Source organism: Myotis daubentonii, chromosome 12 (genome assembly GCF_963259705.1).
Source record: "Myotis daubentonii chromosome 12, mMyoDau2.1, whole genome shotgun sequence".
NCBI classification, from domain to species: Eukaryota; Metazoa; Chordata; class Mammalia; order Chiroptera; family Vespertilionidae; genus Myotis; species Myotis daubentonii.
This window is the reverse complement of record NC_081851.1, coordinates 34,916,828-34,941,088: the sequence shown is the minus strand read 5'-3', so window position 1 is coordinate 34,941,088 and position 24,261 is coordinate 34,916,828. Positions and strand designations below refer to the sequence as shown.

Genomic DNA, 24,261 nt, shown 5'->3' with positions numbered 1-24,261 from the left:
GGAACGATCCTAATGATTCCCACTGGCCCGCCCCGCCCAACGTCCGCCGGAGCCCGGACTCCGCCCCACCCACGGAGCCGGCCTTTCTGGCGCGGCGGCCGCGGGACCGTCCTGAACCCTCTGGCGCCCCGTAGGCGGAGGCTTCCGCCCCTAACAAAGATGGCCGCCCGCGTTGCCCTCTCACCCCTCCGCCCCTACCCCTTCGGCCCACATCAAATACGCGACTGACTGTCTTTCACTTTCGGGTTACTGTGGACGCGAGATGCCGCTGGTTCCGAAGACAGCGGGGCGGATCAAGCTAGGTAAGCAGGCGTGACGGGGCATCCAGGCGGGCAGGGCAGCCTCTCTCGAGTCTGTCTGTTCTCAGCAGGGTTTTGAGTCTCACGCGGTGGGTGAGGTCTCCGGCCAGTCCCTCTCCCTGACAGGCGGCTTTCTTTCCCCATAGACTGTCCTCTGCGGCCCGGCTGCCCGCGGGGGGGCGCTGCTGTCCCCCGACTCTGCAAGGAATTCGGTCCCGAGGACTACGGCGAAGAGGTAAAGGGACTCCCAGCTCCCCCGCGCCCTGTTCCGGTCGATCACGCCTCTGTCCACTCTGCGGTGCCGAGTCTCGCCCTGGCCGGGAGCCCCCGCTGGACGGCGGGCTTGGAGGGGCGGGGCCTCGGGCCCTGACCGGGAGCGCGCGGCGCGGGGCGGGGCGGGGCGGCGGCGACCCGGGAGGACGCGGCCGGATCGATCGGTGCGAGAGGTGCGCGGGGTGCGGCAGAGGAGAGTCTGTGGGTTGAGGATGGGGAAGGGAGCAGGAGCTCCTTGGACGGTGTTGTAAGAGGAGGCAGTGGGAGCAAAGACACCAAAGCAAGGAAAAGTTAAAGAACTTCATCGACGTGAAGCCTGAGCGGAGGGCTTGTTTTAAACTGTAGGAGGTGAGGAGGGAGCGAAGGCACTTGGCAGGCCTTGCCCAGCCCAGGGTTGGGGCGTTGTCAGGTAGGTGATGTGGTTATCGAGGGAGGGACAGGACCAGATTTGGGAACACCGAGAAGCTGTCCTTCCAGCGGCTTCGTGGTTACCTCTAAACACCGCAAACTCACCAGTCCAGAGGTTCATCATCTTCGCAAATGGATTGCTTTCCCTCTAATCTTAGTTTTGGTTGATAACGCAGACTTCCATCCAGAAATCTGGAAGTCACTCTATGTAGTCCTCCCTTTCCTGTAGCCACACATGCAGGTAGTCACTCCTTCTGAAGTGTCTCTCGAATGGAACCCATCGTTTCCGTTCCTGCTCCTGCTGCCACTGCCTCAGTTCAAGAACTCGTTCTCGCCCAGCTGGTTTGCTCAGTGGATAGAGCGTCCGCCTGTGGACTGAGGGGTCCCAGGTTCCATTCCCGTCAAGGGCACATGCCCAAGTTGTGGGCTCGATCCCCAGTGTGGGGTGTGCAGGAGGCAGCCAATGATTCTCTCTCATCGTTGATGTTACTTTCTATCTCTCTCTCCCTTCCTCTCTGAAATCAATGAAAATACATATTTTTTAAAAAAAGAACTCATTCTCTCTGGCCTGGACAGTGGTAATGACCTTGTCACCAAACATTCCACCAGGAGTATTTTATCTGGATGTTTCACTTCCCATATCAGGTCCACTCCCATCACTGACAGGACAAAGTTCCAGCTCACTGGGTCACACGGAGTTCTTCAGATACAGCTCCCGGCAGCATCTCTGGTAGAATAGTCTCCTCCCCACTCTGTCTGCCGTTACCCACTCAGCGCACACTCACTGAGCACCAGCTGTGCCCCCAACACAGGCACTGTTTTATGCTGGGAAAACAAGTCTATCAAACAGATAAAAACCCCTTTATTAAATGGATTTGAAGTATCTAGTGGAAGCAGCCAATGAATAAACAATATAGTATGTCAAATACAAGAAATGCAAAGGAAAATAAAGCAAGGAGGAGGCTAGTGGCCACTGAGTAGAGTTCAGAGACTTGTCGTTTTAAAAGGAATGGTCAGAGAAGGTTTCTGTACAAAGGTTTAAGCAGAGAGTTGAAGGGGGCAGGAGATTGTGCCATTCACTGGGGAAAGAGCTTTCCAGGCAGAGGAAATAAGTACAAAAGCCCTGAGATGTTAAAAGTGAAGCTTCTCAGTGCACTTGGTGTTGTGGGGACTTAAGAGGAGTCACTGTAGCTGGAGGAGGGTGATAAGATGGTAGGAGGTGATTCTTGAAGGTATGGGGGGAGGAGGGGCATGTCATATGTGGCCGGGTTGTGAATTAAGACAACAGCATAGCATGTGTTTGGAGGAGAGGTGGAAGGTCAAAGAAGTCTTTTTTGTTTGTTTGTTTGTTTGTCTTAAGATGGCTGGACTGGGCTGAGGAGGAAGAGGGAGGTTGAAGGTATAGGGAGTGATATATACTAGTATTTGAATGGCAGGTGCATCCTGGGGAGGCTGCTTCAAATGGGCCCAGAGCATGCATTATTTATGTCTTAAGTTCCAGTTTTGTAAGTTGAAATAAACCCACCAGCAATTCAAACTTGAGAATAAAGCTTGATGAAAGTGCCCAGCAACATATGTGAAGGTGCTGTCTCCTGAGGGGAGCCCTGCGTCTAACATTGTTCAGAGGTTGCCTATAGCTCAGTGATCGGAAGGCCTGCCTACACGTTATTTTAGCACTCTGGAGTTTCATGTGGCTTCTAACTTTCTCAGTCAGCAGGCCACCACCTCGTCAGGGTCTGCTCTGTTTAGGCCTGATTAGCCACATTGGGATGTGATGATTCCTGTACTTCTTAGTGTAATTTTTAAAAACATATATTTTATTGATTTCAGAGAGGAAAGGAGAAGGAGAGAGAGAGAGAGAAACATTAATGATGAGAGAGAATCTCCGATTGGCTGCCTCTTGCACACCCCCCCACTGGGGATCGAACCTGAAACCCGAGCATGTGCCCTGGACTGGAATCAAACCCGAGACCCTTCAGTCCACAAGCTGATGCTCTATCCACTGAGCCAAACCAGCTAGGGCCTGTCCTTCTTAGTTTATACTAACCGAGAAAACGATTCTCATCAGAACCACAGAACGTACAGGCCAGGCCTTGAAGAATCTTGCCTCATTTTGTGAATGAGGAGGTTGAGGTCCAGAAAGATTAAACAATTTGTCCCAAATCAGCCGGACAGTGGCTGAGCCAGAACCAGGATGCAAGCAGCTCTGCTCTGACAGAGTGCCCTTCCCTGTTCCGTAGTGCCTCACCAACAAGAGACCAATAAAAAGCAGTGAATAGCCCTAGCTGGTTTGGCTCAGTGGATAGAGTCGGCCTGCGGACTAAAGGGTCTCAGGTTCGATTTCCAGTCAAGGGCACATGCTTGGGTTGCAGGCTCCATCCCCAGGAGGGGGTGTACAGCAGGCAGCCAATCAATGATTCTCTCTCATCATCGATGTTTCTATCTCTCGCTCCCTCTCCCTTCCTTTCTGAAATCAATAAAAATATATATATTTTTTAAAAAAGCAGTGAATAGTAAGGCTCTATATTGTATAACACAGCCTATGTGAGCGCAGCTTGGTTGAAAGAGGGTAGAGATCATTGGAGATGAAAGGGTCTGGCATGTGGTTGAGGAGAGATAGAATTTGAACTGGACCTAGAAGTTGAGACAAGATGTGGTAAGAAAGCAGGTCAGAGCCAGGGGGGATTTGAGGACCACTGGGGGGAAACCGTAAGGCTGGAAAGAGCCTGGTGGCAGAGAGAGGGTTGGAAAGGTCAGCCAAGTAGCTTTTTGGAAGGTTTCAGATCCCAGGCTGAGGAGCTAGATGCCAGCGTGTGGCCTTGGCAGTGGGGGATTACTGGAAGGGTCTCAGTAGGGGAATAATTGTTGAGAGCTTGGCTATGGGAGGACATGAAGTGCAGGGGAGAGGCCAGCCAGGAATTGCTGCACTCGGTTAAGCGTGAGGTAGCTCCAGGCGGGTTGTATGGGGGCTGTTCATATTCCAAGATATGACAGGGAGCATAACTGGACGAGCCGGTAAGAGGACTCCGTTTTAGGACTTCGTTTTAGTGGCTGACCTAGCGGCAAATCCGGGGAGGAGATACTGGATGGTTGAGAAGGCCAGGCTGAAAGCCACATCAGCCCTGAGGAAGGCAGGACAATAGTGAAGTGAGGTGATACACCATGAAAGCTGAGAGCAGTGTGTTTGAGGTGCTGAGCTGGGAGAGGTTGGCCAGTTAGGTTCTCCAGGCTGGGTGGCTGCTTTGTGACTTCCATGGTGGAGGGGTTAACCTAGCCAAGCCCCTTGCTCTCTCCCAGAGCTCCCCCCAACACCAGCCTACCCTCCCCTCCTCTCCCAGGACATAGTGGATTTTCTTCGACGGCTGGTGGAGAGTGATACCCAGGGCCTGCACCGGATTCGTGTGGATGGGAGCAGCGGGCGGCTGCAGCTGTGGCACCATGGTGGGGAGTGAAGGGGCCGGGCCCAGGGATCAAGGCTGGTACCCTGGGGAGGGCGGACCCTCAGATTCTCCTCTCTCTCATGTTCTTTCTTTCCCTTCTCTTTCTCCCTCCTGACAGATTACCTCCTGGACCAATTCCATGATGAGGGAGAAACGACTAGACAAAGTGACAGGGGCAAGGGGGCTGCGGGACCGGGTACCTACTGTGGTCTCCAAAAGTCCTTCCTGTACCCTCCCCAAAGGTCTAAGCCCTGCCCTCAAAGACCCTCTGCCTCGGCATCCTTGCCCAGCGGCTCAGACAGCCTGCTGCAGGTGCCCATGCCCCAGAAGCTCCTGCTGACGGAGGAGGTGAGACTGTCTGCATGGGGCTTCACCCTCCCCCAGGGATCTTCGAAACCCCATATTCCCATGTCTATATCCCCCTAATCTGGACCTTTCAAGATCCTTCCATTCTTGCCTCTTTGTTGCTTTCTCTCTCTTTTCCTGCCACCTGCCCTTCCTCCTCCAGGAAGCCAACCGTCTGGCTGAGGAGCTGGTGGCTGAGGAGGAGCGCGTGAAGCAGAAAGCAGAGAAGAAGCGACTCAAGAAGAAGGTAGCTAGAGGGCCAGGGGAGGGAGCTCAGAGGAAAGCTTGGAGATCACTCGGGGTAGCCTGCAGGATCCTCTTGCCAGGGGGCCCCAGGGGCCCAGGGACTGTAGGGCCTCCCGGAGGCCATGTGGTGCAGCAGTTCTGGGGCCACAGCCTACTGCCTGGGCTGGGCTCTGCCTCCTGTTTGCTGTGGGATGCCTGCCTGGTAACGCTTGTCTGCTTTCTCACCTGTAAAATGAGGATAACAACACCTACCTCACAGAGTTCCAAGGACTAAATGAGATAGTATATGTAAAACTCCTAACCAGTACATACATGGCATATAGCATATATTCTACCTCATGAAGAATTGATCTCAAGATGCAAATTGTATCTGTGTAATTTAAGAATAGTGCTCAGAATACGTCATCATCACTATTATTACAGCGCCAAAAGGACCGAAGGCGACAGGAGCGCCGGGAGCAGGACGGTGGGTTGTCCAAGGTGAGTGTGTACAGGCAGGAAGGTGGGGAATCAAAGGCATGTGGCTCCAGGCATTCCCCACTCTGTACCTGTTTACCTTCCCTCCAGGTCGAGGCCACCCCAGATGGGAGTGGGAGCCCCCCATCCAGCCCTGGGAACCCAGCTCAGGGACAGTGTGGTGAAGAAGAGGTGAGAGCCCCCTTTATTCCTCTCTTGGCCTCTGCTTACCCCCTACTTCCACCTACTCCAGGACATACTTCATCTCCACCCCTGCCCTACCCTTTCTTTCTGCTCACAGGATGTACTGGATCTGTCTAGCACTTTCGTGTCTTTGGCTCTGCGCAAGGTTGGGGATTGGCCCCCTAGCTCTCTCAGAGAGAAGGAACTGAGCCAGGAGCCCCAAGGCAAGAGCCTGGGCCCTCAGAAGAAGATGAGCCAGGAGGAAGGGAGCTTGCCAAGAGAAGAGGGCCCCAGGCAGAGCCCTAAGGCAGAGGTGAGGTGAACGGAAGAACCTCAGTTGTAACTAGTGGAAAATTCTGGGAAGTCAGATGATCTAAGGGTTGAGGGTAGTGACCAATAGAGGGAGTTCTCTGGCCTCGTGTTTTTTTTTTTTTTTTTTTTTTTTATATATTTTATTGATTTTTTACAGAGAGGAAGGGAGAGAGATAGAGAGTTAGAAACATCGATGAGAGAGAAACATCGATCAGCTGCCTCCAGCACATCTCCCACTGGGGATGTGCCCGCAACCCAGGTACATGCCCTTGACCGGAATCGAACCTGGGACCTTTCAGTCCGCAGGCCGACGCTCTATCCACTGAGCCAAACTGGCCTCGTGTTTAAGAGACTTGGGGTCAAGCTCCATCACTGACACCCTGACCCTGGCTGGTTTCCTCTGCAGGAAAGTAGGGCTGATAGCGTCTTGCAGAGCTGTTATGAGAATTACTTGAGTTAGTTGATGCTAATTGTAATGTTAATTGTGCGAACAAAAGAGAAGAATTTGGGGAGGTTGAGGCCCAAGTCCTGCTTGACTCTTCTCCCCTTGCGATCCCTAGGCATCTCCAGGACTGCTGGCAGCCGCCTTACAGCAGAGCCAGGAGCTGGCAAGTAAGATCCTCTCTCTCCCTCCTCGCTCCACCCTCCCTGGGCCAGCCCCATCTGAGGTAGCCCCATCTGAACCTTCCCATCCTCTCTCCTTGCCAGAGTTGGGTACTGGCTTTGCCCAGAAAGGTCTCTACCATGAGGCCGTGGTCTTCTTCACCCAGGCCTTGACGCTCAACCCCCGGGACCACAGGTAGGTGGGGCTTGGCCACTGTGCTGGGAGGTCGGGGCAAGGCAAGGTGTTGACCTGGACCGTTGGTCACTTTGTCTTCATCAGGTTATTTGGAAATCGCTCTTTCTGCCACGAGAGGCTGGGTCAGCCGGCGTGGGCCCTGGCTGATGCTCAGGTGGCCCTTACCCTGCGGCCTGGCTGGCCCCGGGGCCTCTTCCGCCTGGGCAAGGCCTTGATGGGACTGCAGGTACTCGGTCCAACATTGGATGCAGAGGAGGACTTTGGGTGGGATGGGGGGGATTGGGTTGACATTGACATTTTCTAGGTAAGCTCAGTGTCACAATGTCAGTGATATTAGGAGCCGGGGGCCAGTTGGAGAAAGGGGGCACTTTAAAGTTCCTTGACCACTCCCCTCCCCCCCAGTACCTAAACTTCCCTCTTTCTAATCTGGGACCAAAGCGTTTCGAGGAGGCAGCTGCTGTGTTCCAGGAGACTCTGAGAGGTGGGTCCCAGCCGGATGCCGCGCGGGAGCTCCACACTTGTCTTCTGCAGCTGGCTACGGTAAGGGGCCCGGCGTGCTCTTGCTGAGGGGCAGCAGGGAGAATTGGCTGTGATTGCAGCACCAAGCGGTGCTACCTTCTGCCTCAGTGGGGCAGGGGGCGGGGCAGAATGAGTGGGATGAGGGGCAGGAGCTGTGCTGCAAGGAGTATATCAGGTGCCCCTCCCTTTCCCTTCTCAGCAGGATCAGCCAGGAGGATACCGTGCACCACCTCCGCCAACTGGGTTCCCCCAGCCATTTCCCCACACTGAGCCCGTGGCCTCGGGCCTTCTCTCCCTCCGTCATCCTCCAAGCGCTGCTCCAAGGGCCCCTGGCCTTCTTTCTCCACCCTTGCACTATCCACCTCCTCACCTGAGCCTCTCTAACCAGCCCCTCCCCCAGGCTCAGAGTAGAAGACCTCCTCTCCATCTCCAGAACCCCTCAGAGGGCTGGGGCACCCTGGGACTTGGGCCCCAGCATCTACCTCAGGCCAGATGAGGGAAGACCTGTCCCTCATAGGACAAGGCCATGGTTATATCCCACAAGGATGAGGGACACTGTGTGGTGGCTGTTCCCTGAATATTCTGAGACCTTGTACCTCAAAACCATAGTTAAAGAGACACCCCTGATAGTCATTCCTCTTGCCACAGAGACCTTCTGATGAGAGAAGGAGGCCCCATGACCACTAAAACAGCCTATCTTTTGCTCTCAAGCAGATGGCTTCTTCTGGGCAATAAGGAAAAATAAAACCCACCAAGGCTCAAGAAGGGAACCTTACAAGTACAAAAGTTCAGGTGTTAAGACTATCGGGGGCATTTGAGGCTTGCTCTGCTCCTGGCCCTGGGAAACTCATTCGCTAGCCACAGCTCTGTGCCTGGGAATGGGGTCATAGTGATGAATAAGGCTGAGTCCTGCCCTTCACCTTGTGGGTGCTCACCTCATCTTAATCCTAGTCCTTGCCCTGTTTCCTCCAGCCCCAGCCCCTCATGACTTGTTTCCTGCCCATATTTTTGTGCACATGTGACCTGTCCTTTGCCCAATGGTCTGATGCTCACTTCCTTGACTGCTAGAAGATTCACCAAGGGTTTGCCTTTGGGAATTCCCTTACCCAGTTCCTGCCTGGAGCTGGCAGAGCCCATACAGCTCCACACTTCCCTCTGCTGGCTCTCCTGCTGATGTGCTATCCTTGCCATGTTCTTCACTTCAGCACTAGGCATTGTAACTAGGCTTTACCTGCGTGCATTTACTCAGTTTTCCCACCAAGGGTCGCTGCCCCAAGAGATGGATGGATATAAGTCTCTACTTCCTATGTAAGAATCAGGAGTTCTTTTTGGTTTCTCTGATTCTGGCAGCTGCCCCTGGCTTGTTCCTACCTAGCCTTGCCTGGGACTCTCAGCTCATTTAAATGTGGATCTTCAGGGGATTTTTAGGCCTCCCAGAATGCCCTCCCAAGAGGTACCATTCATCGGGATAAGTGATTCCTGCTGCGTTATATGGGTCTTGCTCAATACTAGAGATAGGAGGTGCTGAAACTGTATAGTAGGATAAAATCTGCCATTATTAGTTGGGTCACCTTGGACAGGTCTCTCAACATCTGTGCCTCAGTTCCCTCATCTATAAAATGGGTGCAATCCCTACCTCACAGGGCTGTTGTGAGGACTGAAAGAGAAAGTGAGAAAATATCTACCAAGTGCCTGGTACATAGTGACTGTTAAATAAACCAATTTTTATCTGCAACTGTCCTACATATTCATGATTCCCATGGTGGGAAGAGAGGAGTATGAGTGAATTGCTGCTTATTTCACAAAATACAGAGTTCCTGGGACAGTGGTTCTCACAAAGTGTGGTTCCTGGACTAGCAGCATCAGTGTCACCTGGGAACTTGTTACAAATGCAAGTTCTCAGGCCCCACCGGAGACCTTCTAAATCGGAATCTGCAGGGCAGGAGCCCAGCAGTTTGTGTTTCAGTGGTCCTCCAGGTGATCCGATGTGCCCATCCAGAGGCCCTTTTGAAGGACGGGTTTGAGTTTTGTTTGTTCAAGGCTTGATGATGAGAGATGGCAGCGTTGGGCTAGAATTTAGGAAACCTCAAGTGGAGGAGGGTTATGGCTCAGAACCAACGAACTTGACTGGCCCCTACCTTCCTAAGTAGAATTATTTGCCCTGGAAGTTCTTTGCTTATGCCTGGTTGGGCGTGGTGTTGGGGAGAGGAGGTTATTGTTTTAAGGGATGACTCCACCAGAGCCCTGCCCATCTAGCCTTGTTCTGGGAGGTAATTCTCTGCTTTGGGGACTCCACTGAGGCTCCTGGCGTCTCTAAGAATAGCTGATTACCACCACTATGAGGTATCTTCGCTTTCCGGCTGAGCTGGCTCCTTGCTCTTCCAGACTCTCAAAGACATGTTCCCTCTTATCCTATACTTGAATCTTCTCCGAGCCACAGGACTCCTGACATTTTGTCCCCATACTCATGCTGTTAACCAGTAGGGTTGTGACAAAGCAGCCTGAGTTCTGAGCCCCCAGGGCTGGAAAGCAGAGCGCTAATCCATCCTGATTTTCCTGGGACTGAGGGGTTCCCTAGGGTGTGGGGCTTTCAATGCTAAAACTGGGAAGGAAGTCCGGATACACAGGAACAAGTTGGTCACCCTACTCTAAAGGTTCCAGAGAGGCCTTTAGAAGGGGAAAAAGGAGATAAGCAAGGGCCTTGAACATGAACCAGGGTATGTGTGTGTGTGTGTGTATTGAAGGGACAACACAGTTACAAAGAATACTTTTTATATATAATGGCTGACAGATTCGTAGCTCTCTCCTAGTTATCATTGTCTGTTTATGTCCATGATGCCATTTTCCAGTTGCCTAGGTTTGCAAGGTTGTCACTGACTCATGCAATTTTTCGTCACTGGGAGAATCACACTGTTTCATCTTTTCTGACAACCTCCATCTTTCCCCACTCCGAGTCTGGCCCTGAATTCTCACTGCTCTTACCTTTTACAGTAGCCAGAAATACACTACTTCTTCAGTCTCTGTACACCCTAAACACTGCTCTCATGCCTCTCCTCCAAAACCCCCAAGGACCAGGTTCTGTTTACAGTGCAATGCCAACATTTCTACCCTTGGCCCTTCTCCCCCCCCCCCCCCCCATCTCTTTTCTTTCAGTTAGGCCCAGTCACACTTACAGGGACAGAACCTAGCGTGGCCAACAGCATGAGCTATGAGTCAGACAAGCAGTGAGTCCCAGCCCCACCATTTAGAAGCTTCATGACATGACCAGGTTCCCTTGGGCTTCTGTGATCCATCCAGTTTCCTTATCCTTAAAATGAAATTAAAGCCTCATTATCTCCTGGGGTTATTGTGAAGATTAATCTTTGCAAGGCACCTGGAACTGCTCAGTTAGTGGGCCAGGTTCCCTCTGCCTTCCAGCCTCGTTCCCTCTCCCTGAAATATCCTCTCCTGGGATCTCCCCTGCAACTGAAACCCCAGCTGAGCCTCCTGAACCCTTGCAAGTGAGCCTGTGGTTCCTGGGCAGATGCATGGGAAGATCTGACAAGGGACTGACTGGGAGGGGGGGAAGCAGGAAAGACACCCAAGCATCCTCTTCCGCTGATTATCTGGGAGGGGCGTGCATAGACGAAGGTCTGTAGCTACTGAGTGCCCCTCTTCCCTCCCCATCACACTGCACCAGGGTGATTAGTCACCAGTGGGATACATTAATCTCCGAAAAGCCTGCCAGTGGAGGTAGGCGGGGGGGGGGGGGGGGGGGGGGAGGTCTCCACCCCGCAAGGCGGTTACTCCAACCTCCGCCTCGGTGGGCGGGGCCACCCCACCCTGTCGCCACCGCCTCTGCCATCCTAGCGGGAACATTTTCCGCCCCAGAGTGGAGTGGAGGTCCCGGAAGTAGGGGTGTCCCCCCTCCCCCACCTCAGCTTGCATTACTTGTGACTCAGCTTAGGGTTCTTTCAGGTGGGGTGGGGAGAAGGGGCGGGGCTCCATTAACAAATGGCCTCAGGTGGGAAAAGAAAGTCAGAAAAACGTCCTCATTTTGGGGCCCGGCTTGAGGCTAGGGGCAAGGTCTCAGAGGTTTCGGGGGATCAAAGCGCGGGGAACTGCGACCCAGGCAGTTCGTAGGGGAGGTCCTCCCGCAGCTACTGGAGTTCATCCCCCTGCGCAGCCCCGAGTCTCCTGACCTCTGAAGGCCGGCGAGATGCCAGGGGCCAGTCCCCACCAGGGGCTCTTCCTTTGTACAATGGCCACAATCAGATCACCTACCTTGTAGGGTTGCTTGCCATGAGGGTTAAAGAAAACCGCTCCGCACATGCCAAGCAAGGAAAACCCGAAATAACCAGCAGATTTTGCTCTCGCCGCTCGGGGCGGGATTGAGGTGGGGCGCAATGGAGTCTCCTCTTTATTCTCAACAACTAGGAAAGGTGGGCGTCTGCACTGTGAGCCGGAAGAGGCTGAGGTCGACAGCCACCCTCCATCCGCACCCCGGACCAGGTGCGGGGTGCAGGGGCGAGAGGGCTAGAAGTCTCCGCTCCGGAGCGAGGGCGGCGGCTTTGCCTTCAATCGTCCACCTGTATCTCCTCGTCCGACAGGCGGGGCCCGGAGTCCGGCCGCGCCGGGCCGAGGCCGAGGCCGAGACCGAGACCGCGGGCGCTGTCTGGCAGCGCGAGGCGGCCCTGGACTTCGGGGTTCAACGCGCGCAGCGAGGCCACATCGGCGCGCATCTCCTCCACGTCGCGCCTGAGCTTGGCGCGCCGGTTCTGGAACCACGTGACGACCTGCGCGTTGGCCAGGCCGAGCCTCGCCGCCAGCCCGTCCCGCTCGGGGGGCGCCAGGTACCTCTGCAACCCGAAGCGCCGCTCCAGCTCCAGCACCTGCTGCGCCGTGAACGCCGTGCGGGACTTGCGCCGTCTGCGGCCCGCGGGGCCGTGGCCCAGAGCGCCTGGGGCTGCGCTGCCTGCGGAGATGGGGTGGGGGTCAGTCTCCAGGCTGCGGGAATGGGCTTCCGTCCTGGGGGGAAATCCCCGCAGCTACCAGAGTTCCAGGGTGGGGGTGAAGGTGCGGGAGATTACCGCGGTCGCTCAGTGAAATGCGCGAGGGGCAGGCCGAGGAGGGGGTGGGGGCACGAAGTGGGACCAGCCACGGGGATGCGGGAGGCAGCAGGCTGAGGGCATCCGGCGAGAGGAGAGGGAGGAAGGCGGGCCAGGCCAGGGGAGGCAAGCTGCAGGGTAGGACGTCTGGCGCGGGGCCGTGGAGGCCTCCCGGAGGCTCCGATGGAGCCGGCTTGCAGGTTGGGGCCCGCACCAGAGGTGGTGAGTGTAACAGGACCCCGATCGGGCCCTTCTCTAGACTTGGGGGTCGTGTCGGGCACTCTCGGCTACTCTCTCTTAGTGACATGCTCTCCCTCCTGCCCTCCCACCCCACTCCCACCCCCTTACCTCTAGCACAGAAGGGAGGTAGTAGGTGTATCAGAGGGCAAGGAAAGGCGGAGTTCAAGCCCGGGGCCCTGGCGGCGCCCTCCCGGGAAGAGACGGACTCGGGGTGGAGCGTGATTACCCGGGGAGCCCGAGCCTCGCCTCCCAGCACCTTCTACGCCCGCCTCACCCTAGCTCACTGTTTCACAGCCTCCGGCTCAGGCCTTTTGTCTCCTCTCCCCGGCCTTTCTGTCGCGACTGCCCCGCCTACAGCGAAAGGACTAATGGGTCGCTCAGTTCTAGACCGCCCGGCCCGGGGAGCCTGGGAACCAACAGAGGGGAGGTGAGCAGCGGGAGGTGCAGGACCCCCGCGCGTGGGCTGAGGGCAGGGGGCAGATTGGGGTGGCGGCCGGGATGCACAAAGTGGGGCCCGGGACCTTGGAGGAGAGAGATGGGGAGAAGGCCAAGTCCCGGGGCGCGACCTGGCCGCGCGGTACCTTCGGAGCGCTGCAGGGCGAGCCCGTCTAGTCCGTGGAAAGCGTTGCTCGTCAGCTCCTCCAGCGCGCATAGCGGCGACGTGGGACCTGGGCTGGACTCTGGAAGCTGCGGCGCAGAGGGTCCTCGAGGGGCCATGCCAGGGCCTAGGATATCCGCGATGCTGAAGGGTGTGCGGGCTGTCCGGGGCTCGGGGCCCGAGCTCATGGCCGGCCGGGCGGGCTGCGGCCGTCCTGCCGCCCGCTGTGCTCGGCTCCGCAGCCGCCTGGGCCCCAGCGCGCGGTTCCCGATCTGGGCCCCCGCCTCGGACCCGCCCCCCACGCTGGGCCCGAGCCCCGAGTGCCCCTCCTCCTGCGCCCCCACTCCCTAACCCCGGGCCGCCGTGGGTCTGGAGCCGGTAGACGTCCCGGCAGCGGTATTTCTTCTACAGGCTACGGGGGCGCGCAGAGAAGCCGGCGAAGTCACTGGCCCCCTGGCTGCTCCGCGCTGCCAGCGCGGCCCTGTGCTCATTCTGGCTGGACCCTTCCTGGGCCGGCCCCTCCCGCCTAGCCGCCGCTCCGGCTCATAAACTCTCGTAGGCAATAAAATTGCTTTCCCTGGTCGCAGAGCCGGAGATCTGCAAAATTCCGAGGAGCTCAGAGTTGACTGTGCTAAGATCCCCATCCCACCTAGGAAGGACCTCAGTCTCCTGACCTGGCCCCCTCCTCCCCGCCCCACTCCTGCTGAAAGCTCTTAAAGTAGGTCCCCGCGGCTGGAAGTTATTAGCGGGCACTGGGCCTGGGGGCACTCAAGCCCGGCAGAGCGACTGCAACTGGGTATAGTGGGGATGCGACGCACAAGCCGCGCAGGTGAGTGGACTCCAGCCGGCTCTGCGGCTGGACCCAAGGCTGCCCCAGCAGGGCTCAGAGGCCCTCTGAAATCAGTTAAAAAAGCAAAACAAAACATGGAGAAGCGGGGAGACCTGGCCCTCAGGAGAGAAGACACAGCAAACCCAGAGCGAGGGTTATTGCTCAGGAGGGGTCTTTGCCAGGAAAGACTGACCTCCACAGAGGGCCTTCTGGTCACCCCTGAGTCTATCAGTTGATGCCTTTGTCTCCTCATTAAGCTCCTGTAGTTCCAGTTGGGGTTCCCCAGCCTGGGAGCAGTGGTGAGAGGGGTCCCTATAGAGGAGTGACTCTTTACATCCAACCAGATTCTGGGACAGAAACCCCGCCAAGCCAGGGACAAACTCTAAGGACTGGGATAGTCATTCCTATTTTATCTGCATCCTAGGTGTCATTCGCTCTTCTCTTCTCTCTCCCAGCTCACCTACCCCAGGGCTCACACCTCCACAGCCCTCTGTTGTAGGAATAAGGCAGTTCTGGGACAGCTGCTCCACCAGCGGAGCCCAACAAGGCAAGGCTTTTGCTCGCATATCACATCCCAAATAGCCGGTGGGTTTACAGCCCAGAGACAAGCCCCACCACTCCTGCGGAACTCTGCACTCTGAAGGAACTCTGCTATGGGTTTCTTCTAGTTTTTTTCCTATCGGTGCCATGAAGAAGTAGGCCGGTCTCTCCTGGACTGTCCATTCTGTCACCTTCTCTGTAAACCTCTGCACCTCCCACATCTGTGCAGTGATCTTCTGGGTCTACCGGTCTATTCCCTGGGGCAAGCGGAGCCTGTGGTTGGGGTGCCCCAATCAGAGCTTGGGAGATCTGAGGCATGTGGGCCAAAGACTCCTTGACAAAGACAGGAAGACACTTTGATCACAGTGGGGGGCGAGGGAGGGTGTAAGAAACCTCCCGGTGTGATACTGACCTCGACACCCAACAGAAGTAGACAAACACAGAGTCTTCTTATAAAGGCTCCCTTCAATGACCACCCCTTCCCCCCATACCCACAGATACTCACAGTGCTCTGATGGCAGCCTGAGCAACACAGCCCAATGGGTCAGAGAGCATAGCCAGGCCACAGCAGAAAGCTGAGATGCGTCAGGACCTTGTTAATTGGTTATTAATGGTGGGGGGCAGAGGAGGGTCAGGAGAGATCCTCCTAGCTGGAGGCTTTAGCCCTCTGAACCATCCTGGTGGTTTCACTTAATATGAAATTAAAGAGGGTCCCAGGAGGATGCAGGAACTGGCTAGCTCTTGTACCAGGCCAGTCACCAGACACTACAACTTTCACTCATGTATCATCTGTGTTGCATTTGTCATCTTTTGCTCTCAGTATCTAGTGTGTGTCTGTGGGGAGTGTGGGGCTCTCCTAAAGGGCCCTGGCCTCCCTCCCCTGCCATCTCTCCTGCCTACCTTCTCTGCTGTGCTAACTGGGCTCTGGTAATGGGGTTGGAAACGGGGTTAGGGGCAATCCCCAGATGTGCGTTTGTGGGAGGAGAGGGAAGGAGAGACTAGTAATGGGAGGAGGCTGCTGACAGCAGAGCCCAACTAAGGTCTCCCCAGCAGCCAGCGACTTGTCCAGCCTATTGTGGGGCCACAGGAGGGGACTTTTCCCAGCGAAGCCTCTGGAACCTGAGCTGGGGAGAAACCGGATCCTCTGGTCCTCGGAGGGGGTAGGAGGAGGGTGAGTGATTAATGAGGAAGATTAAAAGATTAAACCTGGGTTCTAGGCTTGGGGGGCACTCAGTTGACTCGACTTCCCCCACTCCAGTTTGCGGGGGGCTGACAGGTCCCAGTGCTCCGTGATGTGAGCCTCTTCCTCCCCCCTCCCATGATCCAACCCTCCCTGCCTTGGGTCCTTCCTAGAGCCATCCACAGACATAATCATTCACCACTGCCCACCCCCACCCCTACCAGGACAACAGTTTTCCTCTCCCAGCATTCTCAAGCAATCCCTCACGTCTCCCTCCGATCCCCCTCATTGTTCTGTTCAGAAACTTCAGGGTCTTCCACTCGCTCCCCTCATAGAGATCTCCACATGCCGACGTTCACTCCCTCAGGAAGGTGCCTCAATTCTCTCTTAAAATAATATGTTGCCCTAGCAGGTTTGGCTCAGTGGATAGAGCATCGGCCTGCGGACTGAGGGTCCTGGGTTCAATTCCGGCCAGGGCACATGCCCCGGTTGTGGGCTCCATCCCCACTAGGGGGCGTGCAGGAGGCAGCCAATCAATGATTCTCATCATTGATGTTTCTATCTCTCCCTCTCCCTTCCTCTCTGAAATCAATAAATATATTTTTAAATAAAAAATATGTTTTTATTGATTTAGAGAGGAAGGGAGAAAAATAGAGAGATAGAAACATTGATCTGCTGCTTCCTACATACCCCCCACTGGGGATCAAGCACGCAACCAGGCACGTGCCCTAACCTGACCAGAATTGAACCTGTGACCTCTTGGCTCATGGGTTGACACTCAACCACTGAGCCACACCGGCTGGGCTAAATTCCCTCTTTTAAAAAATATTTTTTATTTATTTCAGAGAGGGAGAGGGAGAGAAAACATCAATGATGAGAGAGAATCATTGATAGGCTGCCTCCTGCACGTCCCCTACTGGGGATCAAGCCCACAACCTGGGCATGTGCCCTTGGTGGAAATCAAACCCGGGACCCTTCAGTCCGCAGGCTAAGGGAGCCAAACCAGGTAGGGCTCAATTCCCACTTAACACTTTCTCTCACCTCCCATCAGGCCCTTTCAGATTTCCATTTCCTCATCTCTGCACCTTATCTCCAGCCTTATTCCCCTTCCTCATCACCCCCGCCTTTTCTCTCATTCCCAGACACCGCGCCTCTCACTCACCCAACCATCCGCAGCCTCTCATCTGGTGAGTCCCTTCAACCTCACCCAGGCGTGCCCCAGATTGACCCCTCTTCTTGGTACAGAAATCTGCTCAATAAACTACCTTTAGTCTTAGATGTTGCACCCTAGGCAATCCTCTGAATTTTGTGAGTATGTGTGGGGGAGGTATTGGGGGAATCCTCAGAATAACTCCCGTGGGGCGGTGCAAAGGACAGTCTGGGAGATATGCCCCCCCCCCTTTGCCCCAATACCTTTAGCCAGCATGAGAGGTAAGTGGGAGTTCATGGGGGAAACTCCAAGCAGAGGAGCTTGACGCGGGCATCCATCCATCTCGCACACTTCTGGGATTTTCTCTTGCCGAGAACATTACTGCAGAGTGAACGGATTTGGATCCTGAAGTTTCAGTTTCGTTATTTTTAGGACTCGGGTTTGTAAGTTCTTCGGGCCCTTTACACTGGTTCACACAGAGCTCTGCGTAACCGCCGCCAGCCCGGGGTGTGCGGGCCGGGGTGGGGAGCTGCAGAATAATCAGACGCCTCCGGCCTCTGCACACACTTACACCCCGGGACTCAGGGTCCGGGTAAGCAGTCCCTTGTCCCTATATCCTCTCCCAGCCTTCCCCCCTCCCCCAAGTCTTGGGAGAAACAGGCCGGGCTGAGAGGGACGGGTCCCCCCCTCTCTGTGCCAAAGGCTGGGGCGAATCTCAGCGTCCCTTCTCCCAGGCGGAGGCGGCTGGGTGAGATAGGGCGGCGGCAGAGGCACAGGCGGGCGAGGGCCTGCGGTGAGGACTGACATGGACTCCGGGAGGGGGCCGGTGAGCGCGGGGTGTCAGAGCCCAAGAGAACCGCGGGCGGGATCCATCCGCCCTGGCCCCTGGCGCAGATCCAGAACCAAGTGACCCAGGGGATAGGGTCTGCTGCGTGGAGCAGGCCAGAGAGCAGGGGAAGGAGCCCATAGAAGGGAGAGAGATGCGGAGCCCGCAGCTGGCCTGCGTCAGCAACCTGGGGAAGTTGGCCGCTGCACAGCCGCCGACAGACAGAAATCAGGCTGCCTGGAGCTGGGGGTGAGGCGGGGCAGCTGCTCCCCCAGATCTGGCCCGAATGCCCCCGGTTGCTCCTGGGCCCCAGGCCAGGTGTCATCAAAGGCCTCACCCCCAGGTTTGGTCTTCAGGCCTGGGGGTGTCAGGCAGCCTCTCTTTTAGCTGGCCATTCTTTTTGTTTATTTTTGTTAATCGTCACCTGAGGATATTTTTTTCCCCATTGTTTTTCAGAGTGGAAGGGAGGGAGGGGGAAGAGAAACGTCCTGTGAGAGACACCCTTGACTGGTTGCTTCCCCCACGCACCAACACGGGAGGCAGAACAGGAATGAACCTGCAACCCAGGGACATGCCCTTGGCAGGGAATCGAACCATGACCCTCTGGTGCACCAGTGGCCACTCTAACCACTGAACCACCAGCCAGGGCTAGCAGGGCATTCCTGACCCAAGCCAAGCCCCAATCAGACACCCCCCAATTCCTGCAGCTGCTTGAGCCGCCCAAGTCCCCAGGGGTGTCTATCTTTCCCCCTAGCCCACACCTCTCCCTCCAGTCACTCCTCAGAACCACCCTTTCTCTCTCTCTCTCTCTCTCTCTCTCTCTCACACACACACACACACACACACACACTCTGCAAGTTTCTGGCTCCCCCAGTTAGAGACCCACAGAACAGGAGTGCTGGCTGGGTTTATTTCCAGAGGGCAGTGCTCATGGCCAGGCTGGCACAGACCAGGAAGCTGCTGACTTACTCAGTGGAGTGCTAGCCTTGCTGCTCCCCTCTTGTTCCTCGGAGCTGCCTTTGCCCTCCCGGGCACCAGCTCCCTCTCCCCCTCAATTCCTCTCTCTACAAGCTGGCCTCCCCTCGCCCAGGTACCTGAAGGCCTGCTGAAGCTTGTCTAGACAGCCATGTCTCCAGCTCGATCCCTGTGAGTGTCCCATGCCCCCATTTTTTTTTAGCCTCCTCCGATTATGCACATCTTTGGACTTTTCTTTATAATATCACTCTTCTCCAGTCCTGCAGTGACCACTGTCCAACCCAAGCCCTACTCTCACCACTCTTGCATTAGGACACTCAGGCCTTTGCCACATGTTGCAACATTCAAGGACAGAGAGAGCTCCCCTCCAGAAAAACTTCCCTTCACCAAAACAGCTGGTGTGGGGGCCTGACTTCACTCAGCTCACCTGGGTTTTACGTAAGTAGGGTCCTCTACCCCTCTCCTGTGGTCATTTGCTGAGGGTCATCCTTCTTGATGACACTCAGAGGATTTCTGAGGGAAGCAGGACACAGGACAAAGTATGAGTGTGTGGTAGGGATAAGAAGGAAGAAGAGAGGTGCTTTTTAAAAGTTTTTATTTCAAAAAATAAAGCCACAATTTCACATAAATATCTGGGGAGGGACGGGGAGAGGGGTGGCGCAGGGGCTTGGCCCCTACCTCCTCTTCTCTTTCACACTGTACTGTAAAAGCAAAGGGGCTGGCTAAGGGGAGAACAAGGGGAAGAAGTCGTCAGGGGAGAGTTCCTGCGAAAAAGGCCCCCTCAGCCCACCCCTGCCCTGGAACTGCCTTGGACCTGGCTCACCTTGCCGAACCATCGGGAGAGCCAGATCTGTTTCATGGTCATGTGATCAGGGAGAACTTCATTGTCAAAAAGCAGCTGCACCTAGCAGGGAGGTGGGAGCACTGTGTTAGGAACTCTCCTTTCACACCATCAAGAACTCACCCGGTCCCCTCTAAATGCTCCCTCCCCCTGTGGCCCCTTCTCCTCCCAAAGAAACCTACTGTGGGACACTCACATGCTGGGGATTTAGCATCAAGCGGTGACAGAGGACCCTCCGGAGATGACGAACCTCAGCTCTAACAGAACACCGGACATATTTGTTCTGAGGGTGGGCAGGGAAAGGAAGACAAGGTGTGTGAGAGAAGGGCCCCGGGGAGGTGAGTCTCCTGAGAGGCCCTCCCACAGCCCCTCTCACCTGCAAGACACTTTTATTCTTGTCTTTGCCAGAACTGGGGGAAAACAGACACAGGTTAGGGAGCAGTATCATCCCCTCCCCCGCATCCCCACCCAGAGCCATGACATTATCTCTTCAAGGGAATAGACATTCGCTTAGCTTACTGCAAGCCCTCTCCCTGAGCCCCTCCCTGACTCTGGGTCATTGACACTCTCACTTCAGACAGCCCAGGACCTGCCTCTCACCTCAGCCGCTCCAGGCACAGGCTCAGCTGCTCATCATAGCGATAGTAGTGGGCTTTCGAATGGTCAAAGCTGCAGAAGGGGAGGCCGAGGTTGCTCAGGGCTGGCTCTGAGAAAGACAGAGTAGTGAGGCGAGCAGCACAGATTCCACACTCCTCTTCCCTCAGAGAGCAAAACCGGGCAGGAGGAATGCTCTGGGGGCTTTGCCTTACCCTCCTGCTGCCAAGGGACATACCTTCCCCACCGGGCTGTGTGACTCGGTCCAAGCCTCGGGACTGGTAGAATTCTCGAATCCGTTTCTCTTCACCTGGAAGGGAGTGGAGTATGGGAGTCAAGTCTTAGCTGTCCCTCTGGCTGTCAACCTCTTTACCTACACGATGCCCACCAAAGCCCTCGTCACCGCAAGCTGCTACGCAGCGTTGGTCCTCTAGAAGCCCCTCAGAGTCAGGTTAGTCACTCACTGTCTTGCAAGCCAGGCACCAGCTTGTACACGATGTCCTGCATGACCCGGTCCAGTTTGAGGTTGAGCAGTGGCTGTGTCTCGTGGATCTTGATGTTGCACATGGGGCAGTACTTGCTGGTTTGGAGGTACTTCACAATACAACTCTTGCAGACTGGAGGAAAAGGAAAACAGACTCTCAGGCCCTCCGGGAATCAGGTTCTCGGGCTGGACGGGGTGCCTGGGTGGTTGGGGCAGGCGGTGCAGAGGCTAACAGCCAGCTGGGTGGGAACCAGGGCCTGGAAGAATCAGCCAGGGTCCAGGGAACTCACAAGTATGGAGACACTCTGTGATGGTGGTGGCATCCACGAAGTAGCCAGCGCACAGGCAGCAGACGATGTGTTCATTCAAGTCTTTGATCTTTACTCGGACCTCCTCCTGCGGACACACCCTCCGTCACCGATCACCCTTCCCAATCCCAACCCCGGTGCCTTCCCAGCCTGGGAGTCCCCTCTTTCATCACATCTCACAGCCAATCCCCGCACCTTGCATGGTCACAAGGGCTTAGCTCCCGGGGGCTGACACTACCCCTCGCCCAGCAGAGGTCTCCGCGCATAGCGGGGGCTCCCTTCACGTGGACTGGCCCGATCTTCCTTTCCCAGGGGAGACCATACCACGACGGCGGCACAACACGCAGGCGTCTTAGCCCAGAGTTTGGCAACTCGGACCACAATCGCGCAGGCGCACTGTGACCCCCTCCTCTGCGCAGGCGCACTGGGTGCCCGGCCGGTCCCGGCCTGTCCTCTAGTCGGCCCCAGTCAGCCCCGCTAGCCGACCACAGCAGTAACCCTGCCGCCCCTGCACCTCGTTCCGTAGCGGGTCCATCTTGTACACTGACTGGAGCTGGTTCCGAAGCCTCATCGCGATCGCAATCTGGCCCCCCTGAGGAGACGCCATCTTAAAGGCTGATCCTGGCTTGCCACTTCCGGTGCCGCCTGCAGGGCGGGACTTGTCGCCGAGCAACGAGGGCTTAGGTCTTTTCGGATTCGCTGACTCTCCGTAAGGCCCCGCCCACGTCCTTTCTCCCCCGTGTGCTCACCTGAGCCCCAGTGGCCCCTCCCCCTCCGCAGTTGGTAATTGGGGAGCGGGGGGGTGTGGGGAGGGGCCGATCTCATTGACCCCCTGCAGTAATAATCATCGAAGACCTGACCGGACCTCGGGACGAACTTTTGGGGCCTGCAGAAGCCTGCCTCCTCCTTCCCCCGAAGGCCGGGCGTCTCCGCCCGCCACCGCTCAGGGTCGCCCAGCTCTGGTGACAACCACGCTAAAGCCCCTCCCGCGCTCTCCGTGTTATGTCGCCCTCGTCGGCCGCCGCTAGACAATGCGGAGCTACATCCGACGGTGGGCCTTCTCCCGGCTCCAGGGCGGGAGTTTCTCGGGGCTTCGCGGAGGCTCGGGGAGGGCGACGGGAGGAGGAACCCCTAGAGACTTGGTAGTGATCTTACATCCCCCCCCGCCGTCCTCCCCTGCCGCCGCGAGGAGGGGGGCAGGCCCTCGTTAATGATGATGATTCAATCACCGGCGCCTGCGGAGGCCTGGGACAGACTAATGCAGAGCAGATGCCGAAGGAGGAGGGGAGGACGACTAGGACACGGCCGCACGCCGACGCGCCCCGGCGGCGGGTCCCTGCAGGAGCAGAAGCTCAGCTCGGTGTTTGGGGGAGACGCAGGGGTCCCGAAAGCTTGCGCGCCGCTGTCCCCAGGTGCCTCCGGTAGCACTAAAACCAAGTGTCAGTTTACTGTGAAGTATTAGCACCAAGTGCAGTTGGAGGTGAAAGAAGGGGAGATCCCAGTGCAGACCTCGAAAGGCATGCTGAAGGAGGTGGGGCTTGGTGTGGGCACAGTTTAGAGCTGGGGTGCGGAAGAAGTGTGGTGGGAATAGAAGAGGAAGGCTGCGCGGAGGGGAGGGGCCGACAGGGACAGGGAGGAGGCCGAGGGGTGCATTTGAGAGCAGCGGTAGAAGCAGCAGGACTGGACGGAGCTGGGACTTTGAGCCTGTGGGCCATGGAGAGCCAGCTGACTCTTTTGCAGAGGGGGGTGACCCTATGAGAGAAACATTTTTGTGCATTGATGTTCAGAGTGAACTGGAGTGGATAAGCGACAAGAAGTTTTGGGAGTGGTGATGCTTTAATCACCATGGCTTACTTACCTCGTTGGTCCAAGATGCCATCATCTGTCCTCTGGATGAGTACTGGTTTTTTGCCCGCTTTTCTTGCCTCCGCCGTTGCCCCTCTTTCAGCAATTTTCAATACAGCAGCTCAGGGTAATTCTGGTAAAATATGAATAAAAAAGGATATAAGGAAAAAAATTTGAGTTGATGGGTATGTTTATTATCTTGTTTGTGTTGGTGGTTTCATGGGTGTATGCATACGTCAAAACTTATCACATTGTACACTTTATTTTTTTTCACATTGTACCCTTTAAATATGTGCAGTGTATTGTATGTCAGGTTTACCTTAAGAAAGCTGTTAAAAATAAAATTTAAAAATGGGTGCCTTACTTTTTTGTTTATAAACTTCCAATAGCTTCCCTTTATTAAAAAAATATTTTTTCACCTGGGACCTGGGCATGCACCTTTGACCAGAATCCAACCAGGGGCCCTTCAGTCCGCAGGCCAACGCTCTATCCACTGAGCCAAAGCACTGGGGCAACTTCCCTTTTTAATGAGAATGAAAGGCACAGTCCTTACAGTGGCCTGCAAGGCTCTGCATGGTCTCGCAGTCACTCAGTCTCTCTGGCCACACTGATCCCTCACTGTTCCACAGACACACAGAATGTACTCCCACACTGTCACCAACTGGAAATGTTCAGATGCACAAATGGTACCTTTCTTCCTTCAGGTCTTTACTCCACAACGCCTTTATTATTATTATTATTATCATTTTTATTGATTTCAGAGAGGAAGGGAGAAGGAGAGAAACATCAATGATGAGAGAGAGAATCATTGATCAGCTGCCTCCTGCAGGTCCCCTACTATGAGCAGAGCCCCCCAATGCAACCTGGCCATGAGCCCTGACCTCCTGGTTCATAAGTTGATGTTCAACCACTGAGCCACACCAGCCTGGCACTCAACAAGGCCTTTTTGATTATTCTAGATAAATCACAGCTCCCTACCCTTTTACTTCTTCTCCCCCTTCCTTGCTTTATTTTTTTTCCCCTTGCTTTATTTTTTTCTTTTTAGCAATTATTATTATTTAATGTATTGTATATTTTTCTTGTTTTACACCTGCCTCCCCCACTAAAATATAAGCTTCTCAGTGGCATAGACTGTTTTCCCCGGTTGTATTTATACATCTATATCTCCAGTGCCAGGTACAGAGGACTAACAGTGCCATGTTCAATGAAAAATTTCTGGATGGCCCTAGCTGGTTTGGCTCAGGGGATAGAGTGTTGGCCTGCAGACCAAAGGGTCCTGAGTTCGATTCCAGTCAGGGTTTGATTCCAGTCAAGGGCATGTACCGTGGCTGCAGGCTCCTTCCTGGCCTGGGTCCTGGTCAGGGCTCTTGCAGGAGGCAACCAATCGATGTTTCTCTCTGTCTTTCCCTCTCTCTAAAAATCAATGGATAATATCCTTGGATGAGGATTAAAAACGTTTCTTTTCTGGATGAACAAATGAATGA

The 24,261-nt window shown here is 55.4% G+C and overlaps 3 protein-coding genes and 1 long non-coding RNA gene across 10 annotated transcripts; 2 read left to right on the top strand and 2 right to left on the bottom strand.

The window, feature by feature from the left end:
• The first annotated feature begins 167 nt into the window (after window positions 1-167).
• Window positions 168-9,015, top strand: TTC31 (tetratricopeptide repeat domain 31). 2 transcript variants are annotated; one of them, XM_059659366.1, is made up of 13 exons: window positions 168-302; window positions 446-534; window positions 4,319-4,421; window positions 4,539-4,768; window positions 4,929-5,012; window positions 5,435-5,491; window positions 5,579-5,659; window positions 5,769-5,963; window positions 6,523-6,574; window positions 6,671-6,761; window positions 6,846-6,987; window positions 7,200-7,301; window positions 7,483-9,015. In XM_059659366.1, the coding sequence occupies exons 1-13, from the start codon at window positions 263-265 to the stop codon at window positions 7,774-7,776; spliced, it is 1,560 nt and encodes a 519-aa protein (XP_059515349.1). In that variant the 5' UTR covers window positions 168-262; the 3' UTR covers window positions 7,777-9,015. The 2 variants fall into 2 exon arrangements, with proteins under 2 accessions (XP_059515349.1, XP_059515348.1); XM_059659365.1 differs by having other exon boundaries at window positions 7,480-9,015.
• A 2,616-nt stretch (window positions 9,016-11,631) lies between these two features.
• LBX2 (ladybird homeobox 2) lies at window positions 11,632-17,279 on the bottom strand. 2 transcript variants are annotated; one of them, XM_059659359.1, is made up of 3 exons: window positions 17,168-17,279; window positions 13,189-13,332; window positions 11,632-12,234 (listed from the first exon to the last, which is right to left on the bottom strand). In XM_059659359.1, exons 1-3 carry the CDS (start codon window positions 17,244-17,246, stop codon window positions 11,837-11,839), a joined length of 621 nt encoding a protein of 206 aa, XP_059515342.1. In that variant the 5' UTR covers window positions 17,247-17,279; the 3' UTR covers window positions 11,632-11,836. The 2 variants fall into 2 exon arrangements, with proteins under 2 accessions (XP_059515342.1, XP_059515343.1); XM_059659360.1 differs by lacking the exon at window positions 17,168-17,279 and having other exon boundaries at window positions 13,189-15,897.
• On the bottom strand, window positions 17,178-22,965 carry PCGF1 (polycomb group ring finger 1). Of its 5 annotated transcripts, XR_009447913.1 has the most exons (10): window positions 21,447-22,721; window positions 20,915-21,020; window positions 20,605-20,757; window positions 20,379-20,450; window positions 20,147-20,252; window positions 19,923-19,956; window positions 19,743-19,829; window positions 19,529-19,609; window positions 19,133-19,218; window positions 17,178-17,285 (listed from the first exon to the last, which is right to left on the bottom strand). XR_009447913.1 is itself a non-coding variant. In XM_059659357.1 (9 exons), the coding sequence occupies exons 1-9, from the start codon at window positions 22,812-22,814 to the stop codon at window positions 19,380-19,382; spliced, it is 711 nt and encodes a 236-aa protein (XP_059515340.1). In that variant the 5' UTR covers window positions 22,815-22,965; the 3' UTR covers window positions 19,284-19,379. The 5 variants fall into 5 exon arrangements, 4 of the variants coding, with proteins under 4 accessions (XP_059515340.1, XP_059515338.1, XP_059515339.1 ...); XM_059659357.1 differs by lacking the exons at window positions 17,178-17,285; window positions 19,133-19,218; window positions 21,447-22,721 and adding exons at window positions 19,284-19,427; window positions 22,791-22,965; XM_059659355.1 differs by lacking the exons at window positions 17,178-17,285; window positions 19,133-19,218 and adding an exon at window positions 19,284-19,427 and having other exon boundaries at window positions 21,447-22,719.
• On the top strand, window positions 20,914-22,143 carry LOC132213184 (uncharacterized). The gene is made up of 2 exons (XR_009447914.1): window positions 20,914-21,037; window positions 21,144-22,143. It is a non-coding gene; the product is annotated as an uncharacterized LOC132213184 (long non-coding RNA).
• Window positions 22,966-24,261: the final 1,296 nt, after the last annotated feature.

What these genes read in the sequence shown, in the direction of transcription:
- TTC31 (XM_059659365.1), top strand. Translation starts at nt 263, where the DNA reads ATGCCGCTGGTTCCGAAGACAGCGGGGCGGATCAAGCTAG. An exon ending in AGCGGGGCGGATCAAGCTAG is followed by an intron (nt 303 to 445) that starts GTAAGCAGGCGT and finishes CTTTCCCCATAG; the next exon opens with ACTGTCCTCTGCGGCCCGGC. An exon ending in AGGACGGTGGGTTGTCCAAG is followed by an intron (nt 5,492 to 5,578) that starts GTGAGTGTGTAC and finishes CCTTCCCTCCAG; the next exon opens with GTCGAGGCCACCCCAGATGG.
- LBX2 (XM_059659359.1), bottom strand. Translation starts at nt 17,246, where the DNA reads ATGGATGGATGCCCGCGTCAAGCTCCTCTGCTTGGAGTTTCCCCCATG. An exon ending in ACCTCTCATGCTGGCTAAAG is followed by an intron (nt 13,333 to 17,167) that starts GTATTGGGGCAA and finishes CGGATATCCTAG; the next exon opens with GCCCTGGCATGGCCCCTCGA. An exon ending in CGCCCTGCAGCGCTCCGAAG is followed by an intron (nt 12,235 to 13,188) that starts GTACCGCGCGGC and finishes CCATCTCCGCAG; the next exon opens with GCAGCGCAGCCCCAGGCGCT.
- PCGF1 (XM_059659354.1), bottom strand. Translation starts at nt 21,539, where the DNA reads ATGGCGTCTCCTCAGGGGGGCCAGATTGCGATCGCGATGAGGCTTCGG. An exon ending in CACAGAGTGTCTCCATACTT is followed by an intron (nt 20,758 to 20,914) that starts GTGAGTTCCCTG and finishes CTTTTCCTCCAG; the next exon opens with TCTGCAAGAGTTGTATTGTG. An exon ending in GGTGCCTGGCTTGCAAGACA is followed by an intron (nt 20,451 to 20,604) that starts GTGAGTGACTAA and finishes ACTCCCTTCCAG; the next exon opens with GTGAAGAGAAACGGATTCGA.